General features: G+C 48.2%; 1 protein-coding gene across 1 annotated transcript; it reads left to right on the top strand.

Moving 5' to 3' along the window:
• The first annotated feature begins 31 nt into the window (after nucleotides 1-31).
• On the top strand, nucleotides 32-7,901 carry ZNF367 (zinc finger protein 367). Its single transcript, XM_052778578.1, has 5 exons — nucleotides 32-819; nucleotides 1,380-1,530; nucleotides 3,404-3,523; nucleotides 4,501-4,639; nucleotides 5,225-7,901. The coding sequence occupies exons 1-5, from the start codon at nucleotides 469-471 to the stop codon at nucleotides 5,454-5,456; spliced, it is 993 nt and encodes a 330-aa protein (XP_052634538.1). The 5' UTR covers nucleotides 32-468; the 3' UTR covers nucleotides 5,457-7,901.
• Nucleotides 7,902-8,576: the final 675 nt, after the last annotated feature.

An 8,576-nucleotide genomic window follows, 5' to 3' on the forward strand; every position in this document is an offset into this window, starting at 1 on the left:
GGTTACGCTCAGGCGCGAAATGTAACGCGGGAAAATCTGGGGCTTGGCCTGGGCTGTGGGCGCGGAGGGGTCGCGGCGGCGGCTCCGGCTCCTCCTCGGGCATCGCCGGGACCGGGGCTGCCAGCGGGGCCGGCGCCGCTTCGGAAAGGTGCGGAGAGGCTGCGGCTGCTTCACCCCGGTCGTTGCTATGGCCGGGGTCCGCCGCTGACTTTGCGGATCCGCTCGGGGCTGGCCGCGGAGGTGGGGGGGGGAAGGCACCGAGACCCCGCCGGGAGCCGCCGTCCCCGGCGATGAGCGACTGAGGCGGGCCCGGGCGGCGACAGGTGGCGGCGACCGCGGGACCTCCGTGCCGCTCCACAACCCCCCCCACCCCGGGACGCGGGCTCGGACAGCGGGGCTGAGCCGCCGCGGAGCGCCCCCTCCGCCTCGCTCCCCGCTTCCCGCGCCGGTGCCCGCCAGGGGTCGGCGATGGCGGAGCGGCTGCCGCCGGCTCCCCCGGTGATTTTTTGCCAGGGCTCCCCGAAGCGCGTCCTGGTTTCCGTTATCAAAACCACCCCCATCAAGCCCTCCTCGCGGGGGGTCGGCGAGGACCCGGGGGCCGCCCCGCCCGTCCCCACCAGCCCCGGCTTCAGCGACTTCATGGTCTACCCCTGGCGCTGGGGCGAGAACGCCCACAACGTGACCCTCAGCCCCGGCGGCACCGCCGCCCCCTCGGCCCTCCCGCCGCCCCGCGGGGGAGCGGGCAGAGCCCCCGCCGGGGACGAAGAGAAGGCGGGGAGCCCGGGCGGCAGCGGCGGCGGCAGGCACCGGCACCTGAAGGTGAGTGCGGGGCTGGCGGGCGGGACGGGCGGCGGAGTTAAAGGGTGACTCCGCGCAGCGCGCGCCTCCCCCGCCCGCAGATTTTTTTTCGGGGGGGGGTGACGTCACGTCCGGCGGCGGCGCGCGCCCCCCGGTGCCATCCGGCGGGAGCGGGAGGGCGGCGGGACCGGCAGCCGGGAGCCGCCCGCAGGCGGAGAGGCGGCGCGCTGCCCCGCCTCCCCCTCCGTTCAAAATTAAATTAAAAGAAAAAAGGGTGCCTTCTCTTCCGCCGGTTCGCTGCCCGTTTCCCTGCGTGCGCGTCAGAGCGCCGGCGGCGCCCGGCGTCTCCCCACCTGCACCTGCCGGCCGCAGGCTGGCTGCTGGCAGCGGGTGAGGTGAGGGCGTGGCACGCGGCCCTTCGGTTAACGGCTGAACCGCGAGCGCTGCTGCCGCCAGGGCACCGGCCGCCTGCGGTCACAGCCGTGGCTTCAGAGTCACTTCAGAGGGAAAGTTGGGGTTTTGGGCTGGACTGCAGGGGCGGGAGCGTGCGGGGTGTCAGTTCCGTAATTCTTCCAATGCAGGATGGGATAAGGCGCGGCCGGCCGAGGGCAGACACCGTCCGTGACCTGATCCATGAAGGAGAGCACTCTTCCAGCAGAATACGTTGCAATATCTGCAACAGGGTCTTTCCACGAGAGAAGTCGCTGCAGGCCCACAAACGAACTCATACCGGTGAGTAAAGGGAACGTGTGAATAGCTGGCGTGAGCAGCTTGGGGAGCAGCAGCGAAGGAATTAAAAAAAAACCAAGAAAACCCCACCAAACCCACAATTAAAAAAAAAAACCACAAAAAAACCCAAACCTGCAGAAAAACCCAACAAATTCGACCTGTTAATATTTTGCTGTAACTGTTAAATTAATCAGGCTCTTCTTCCAGTGCTTGTTAGTGCAATCAAAGTCTTTGTAACTGTGTTCGTCATGGAGAAGTGTAGCAGCATTTTAGGCTGTAATAGAGTAGGCAAACAGTGTAAATATTTTATCTGCTGCTGTCACAGGCTTACTTTGCGAGAGGAAGAACTTTTCTAGAGCGTGGTGCTCTGTACGTGGTAGCACTGTGTATTCTGGCTGCCTCTTCTCTGTGATTTGCTTCCTTTTTGCTGGTGTATTTTTCACACAGCAATTGAAGTTTAGCTGTATGATGAGACAGTAGCTTAAAAGGTGGATGATAACTTGGGCAGTGTAACACCCTACAAGTGTAGCTTAAACGTTGGGAAAAGAGTTCAAATGCTTAACGTCACCATCCAGTTGTCCCTCCCACCACCTAGAATTTGTGTTCTGGGGTGAAGGAGCTGTATGTAGAAGGCAACTCACAGTTAAGTTAAAATGTGGGATCAACTCACTCAATACCCAGCTGAGCTTGAACTGAACAGGAGATGATGCTGGTTTTTTAAACCAAGCAAATAGTGTTGGTTGGTTTTTTTATTCATGTTTCAACAGGACTCTGTATTTGCGATAAAGTGTGAACTAATGTAGCTCACAATAAGGACACGACCACCGATACTCCCCCCCCAAACACCCAAACCGACCAAACGAAACCCCAGAAAAACCTTGGCTCCCACAGTCTTTTGTTCTGATTCAAGTCACTAAGACTAATCTAGATACTAATATTAAACAGCAGTTTCCTCATGCGCTTTGGTCAAAAGATGTTTTTATTTCACTTGGTTGTATTAGGTCTTGAAGCTGTATGAACTGCTTAACCGAGCAGAGCTTACCCTGGTGTTATTCCTCTGACTTAGTAAGTCAGCATCACCCCCGTTTTGTCATCCCTCCTGAGGAGCGGTGGCATGGCATGTCTTTGCAGAGTTGAACACAGTCAGATCCTCTTAAGGGAGGAGACACCTGCTGTCTCTGTTCTTCTTGTTGTGGTTTGCATGGGGGAAGTCTCCCTTGATGACTGGCCTCAGAAAACTTTATTGGCTTAAGTCTGGAATAAGTTTCTCTTCAGACCTCCATGTACCCAATACAACTTTTCTCAAATAGTCTTCCCTAATGAGATGTTTATACAACTTTTCTCAAATAGTCTTCCCTAATGAGATGTTTGTACAATTTCATATGTTTCTATACTGTTGACCTCAGTTATTTTACCCTAGTTCAGGCTATGTTAAGGATAAAATTTAGCTAGTTACAATGTGAATTTCATTACTTGTCCGTTTACTCATTTCACTTCATATATTTCTTGCTCTGTAGGTGCGTAGCTTCATGGGACAAAGCTTATGTAGTGCTGTGCAAGAGTCTTGAATCAGAAAATATGACAAGGAAAAATACAATTTTGGTCGTGTTGTCCCCACCCCACCCCATGCCCCTGGAAGTAATTGTGTTACCCAGTAGCATTAAGGCATTGAGCATGTGCTCCAAAGTAAAGATCTGTTTGGGGTAAAAGTGGATCTCTGCTATTTGGTACGCCAGGGCTTTTTAGGTAGGTGCAAATGTCTGAGTGGGTAAAAGGGGAGCTTGCTTGCGTAAGTCTCAAGCCAGGGACCGCCACTGGATACTATGACTTCTTTTACATTCATCTTTCATAAATCTGTTCTGTTACTATTTTTAAGGTGAAAGGCCTTATTTGTGTGACTACCCAGATTGCGGGAAAGCCTTTGTTCAGAGTGGGCAGCTCAAAACTCACCAGCGTCTCCACACAGGGGAGAAACCTTTCGTCTGCTCCGAGAATGGTGAGCCATCAGAGAACAATTTGCAGCTTTCAGAGCTAGGGTCAGTCTAGTACTAGCACATTCACGTGGCAAAGATCCATAAAAGCTTTGGGTTTTAATTTTGGAGGAGCTTCTAGGGAAGGGAGGAGCCACACAGAATCTGCATAATCATGCAAATAGGTATCCAAGGATTGCATATATTATTATGTGAGTAGGTTATCAGTAATTCTGTGTTGCAATTTAACCCCAGCCAGGAACTAAGCACCACACAGCTGCTCACTCACTTCCCCCCCACCCAGTGGGATGTGGGAGGGAATCGGAAGAAAAAAAGTAAAACTCATGGGTTCAGATAAGAACAATTTAATAGAATAGAAAAGAAGAAACTAATAATGATAACACTAATAAAATGACGATAGTAATAATAAAAGGATTGGAATATACAAGTGATGCACAATGCAGTTGCTCACCACCTGCCAACCGATAGCCAGTCAGACCCTGAGCAGCAATCCCCCTACCCCTACTCGCCCCATGGCATCCCATGGTATGGAATATTCCTTTGGCCAGTTTGGGTCAGCTGCCCTGGCTGTGTCCCCTCCCAACTTCTTGTGCCCCTCCAGCCTTCTTGCTGGCTGGGCATCAGAAGCTGAAAAATCCTTGACTTTAGACTAGACATTACTTAACATTGATGTTTTCAGTTGTTGCTATCAACATTCTTCTCACACCAAACTCAAAAACACAGCACTGTACCAGCTACTAGGAAGACAATTAACTCTATCCCAGCTGAAACCAGGACATTCTGTCAGTTGATAGTAGTGTATAAAATGATGGGCCTTGTTATGAACCTTGCAACTAGAGCTTGCCGTTTTCAACCAAACCTAGGGTTTTGTGAGTAAGGAAGGTTGGATTCAGCAGCATCTTCATCCCACAGACGTTATGCTTACTCGTTGGTTGGCTGCTTTCTGTAATGTGTTTTTCATTGTCACTTCGTGTTTTTTAAGGCTGTTTAAGCAGATTCACGCATGCAAACCGTCATTGCCCCAAACATCCATATGCCCGACTGAAGAGGGAAGAGCTCACAGACAGGCTGACTAAGAAGCAGACAGCTGACAATAAAGCTGTGGCTGAGTGGCTAGCAAAGTAAGTTCCCTCATGGTGTCATCCTTCTCTAAATACTTGTAAGACTGGTCTGAGAGAGCATTTTATTCTTAGCGTGAAAAAAAACCCCAACAAGCCAAAACCAGCTGTTCCTCCAGTACAAATAAGCCCAGCCTTGCCTTTCCTTAAAGAAGTGTGAACTCCTGGTCAAGACAAAGTTCCTAATGAGATGTTTTATTATCTTCTTTTTTTTCTTTGCTTAAATGCTTCTCTTTACTTGGTCAACACCTGCTCATACCTTGTTAGTTAGTGCTACAGTCTTGCTGAATTTGCATCTGTATGAGTGGCAACAACTGCATAGGCAAAGGGAGAAACCCCTGCTTGGAACACCATGTAGAGGAGCAATTTGTCACAGATGTTCACTTGGGCCCTTTACACTTAAAATACTGAATAAAGGAGGTTTCTGACGCCTTTAAATTCTACCATATAAGGGCTGAAAGATAAAGCCAAATGCAGTGCTTAGTCGGATGCAAGTGAGTACTTGGGAGGTTTTTGCCAGCTTTGAATTGTTGGTGCGCGAGTCAGTTGTGTATATTTTAAAAGTGTTCCCCACATTTGATTTTGTAGATACTGGGAGACTAGAGAACAGCGTGCTCCTGCTTTGAAAACTAAAACAATCCAGAAAACGGATCAGGAACAGCAGGACCCGATGGAATATCTTCAATCTGATGAAGAGGAGGATGAAGAGAAAAACAGCGCTCATTCAGCTGCCTGCCGCCGCCTCCAGGAACAGCGTGAGCGCATGCATGGTGCGCTGGCTCTCATTGAGCTTGCAAACCTAGCTGTGGCACCCATGTGACAATAGATAGGAACAGAGTCTGCCTATACAAAGCGTACTTCCTGGTGGTACTTAACCAGTTAGATCCTGAGCATAAGCTAAGCACCTTATTTGCTTATCATAGGCTGCTATTCTGTAGAATTTATGAAGAATGTTGTTGCCCCATAACATGGGGTGAGAGAATTGCACTTTTTGTAAGGTAAAAGACAGATGTAAAGTTTCTAAGTATTTTGTAAATACGGGACTGCATAATGCAGGGTTGACAAATTTACGTGTTGTGGGGAGCTAGATTTTGCAAGGTTAACTCATTTATTTTGAAGCAGTTTTCACAGGAAGCACTTTCTGAACAAAGTGTTCACAATTAGCGGAATGGTACCTATGGCCAAAGAAGGCTGGCAAAAAGAAAAGTATTTATCTGACAGTTTAAGCAAATTTATATTAAGTGATAGGGCTGAAGATATGGTTAAGCAGTAGTGAAACTGTTTTTCTAATGTCAGTATCACTGAGGCGGAAGGCAAAGCTTAGTTATCTCAACCTGTAGAGGGGAAGAAACTGCTTCATGCAGGAAACTAAGATCTGACTGCTCAAGGTATGAGGCTTGACTTTGCTGTTTTAAGTTTTCTGATTTGATTTCAGCAGAATTTCTTGGTAGCACTTGTTGTTCCTAACATGTGATGTTAGGAACTTTTGCACATTTTTGGGTTTATCTGAAAATGATTAGTCTTGCAAAGTCTAGACAAAGGTAAACAATTGGTAATATTTTTTTTCAGATATTTTTGGACCCTGTAGTGATTTGGCACTTGATTTTCTTATTAAAGGGGATATTTACAGGGTGGTATGGATTTGTAGTAAACTATTCTAGATTTCCTATTAGCAAACACTAAGTTTTGAAGTATTGCTTTCATATGATTATTAGCAAATAGAAGCCTCCGTACTTTCTGTGCATAAAGCCACCTTATTGCTTTACTTCAGGATAACATGCCAATTTTGTCTTCACTAACTGTAGCACAGCTATCAATTAAACACTGCATAAAAGTATTCACTATACAACTAGAAAATAGGCTTCCAAAGATAGCTACAAGCGTGTTAACAGTGTGATTTCATGTATTTCCCAAATAAATGAAGTTACAGAATGCTGCGTAGTACTCAGATGCTGATATAAAATGTTTAGCAGTATATCTTGTCACTTCGTGAATGTTGTATACTTTCAAATAGCATTGTCTCCTGGTGATATTTTTCTGTATTTTGCTTTGAAGGCAACCAGAGAGTCCTAATATGCTAACGAAACTTTGTTTTCAGATAGAACTTTTTGGTGTGGGTTTTTTTGGGGGGGAGGGGGCTTGGTTGGTTTTTTGTTTGTTTGTTAAGCTACTGCTATAGGGGATATTAATAATTTGTATTTACTGACCTGCTTGCTTTAACTCCTTCCTCTCGTTGAAGGTTAAGAAATTCAGATAAGAAGGGAAGCCACTTTCCCTCTTGCTTAAACAAGAGGAAGAAATCATTTTATCAATCACTTGTTATAGACTGACCAGATGCATACAGCTGTTCCAGTAAAGTAGTGTTATTTTATACCAGCAACTGCAACTGTTGGTTTATGTTCTCTGATAATTGATAACCTGTTATGGTTGAAAATCTCATTAACCCAGTTTGTTTAAATTGAGTATTGATGCACTTAACTAAAGAGTAATTGAATAACTAAAAAAAAAAAAAAATCGCTTTCATGGAATGTAAATAATTTTGCATGAGTGATACAGTTTAACTTTTGCTTTCGGCTCCTAAACTGAGCTGCTATCAGTCTCATTTGTTTCTGTTTTAAGTCCTTTAGGCTTAAAAGTATGAAACACTGTAGTCATTCTAGGCTTCCTAGCCTATGTAAAACTGGTAATTTGCCTGTGTTGGTTTGGAGTTTCTCAAATAAGTTGCATGCTTTTCACTGTTCAGTTCGCCTCATGCAAATAAGTGTCATTCCAGAATGAGCCCAGAGCTCACTGTTGTACTTGAGAGTCATCAGTCAGAATTGCTCCTGAGTAGTATTTCACAGGGCACAAGACTGTGTAATTACCAGCCAGTTGCAGGCTGGAGTCATAATCTTACTTCATTAGGATTGATTTTTTTTTTTAATTTTTTTTTTCCCAGTCAGCTGTAATGCTTCGGGCAATTTGCAGCATATTTCTTCAAGTATGATGAGTACACTGAATTGTACTTGGCTGTAGACAGAATTCAGACAGCTGAAGCAGTTTTGTGTTGCGACAAGTTTTGGGTAAAATACCAAGTAAAAAAAAAAAAATTGAGATGTGGAAGACTGCTTTCTGTTTTATGAAGAAGTGATTACATACAAGAAATGTTGAAGTATTCAGTGCTTCAAACGATTGAGGTTGTAGTTTGGCATGACTTAACAGCAGAAGAGTGGATATGCTGTCATTTTAATAGATGCTTTGAATAAAAACATGGTTCAGTTTTCAAGTTTAGTATGTGCTGTTTGGTAATTTTTAAGTACTTGGGCTCTTTTTCGTTTCTGTCATCCTGTCGGCCTGACTTGCCGTAGAGCGTGAAGGTGTTCATTTTTCCCGCCTGTTGAAATCTGAAACGAGTTAACCCGCCAAAGCAGATTTTTTAGAGCTCTTCCACAGTCTTGACAGACTTGTGGGAGTTCCTCTGAAGCCAGGCCCAGGCCCGGTGTGCTGCAGTGGCCCTCGGCCCGGCAGGGAGGGGACCAGGGCCCTGGAAGCCGCCGGCCTTCGGGAGCTTCGAAGCTTTCCCTTTCCCCGGGGGCGACTGCTCGGAGACGCTGAACTCCTTTCCCCTGAGGCCGGTTTAGGAAGCAGCAAGCCGGTGTCGGGGGACGACCGGTGAACCCGGGGGACCTGCGCTGCGGGCCTGGCCTCCCTCGGAGGCGGCGGCACGTCGCGATGCATTTTTGTCCCCAGTACTTTCGGCCGAGCCCCGAAACGCCGCGGTGGCGGTGAGCTGCCGCTGCCGGAGACCCCGGCGGCGGGCAGGGCCGGGCCTGGGGGGAGGCGAGGCGCGGCGCGGCCCCCCCGCCGGCAGGGCCCCCACGCCCGGGCTCGGCACAGCGGCCCGCCTCGCCAGGGGGCGCCCCGCGGCCGCCGCCCGCCCCGCCGCTCGGGGCCGAGGCGG

Source organism: Harpia harpyja, chromosome Z (genome assembly GCF_026419915.1).
Source record: "Harpia harpyja isolate bHarHar1 chromosome Z, bHarHar1 primary haplotype, whole genome shotgun sequence".
Classification (NCBI taxonomy): Eukaryota; Metazoa; Chordata; class Aves; order Accipitriformes; family Accipitridae; genus Harpia; species Harpia harpyja.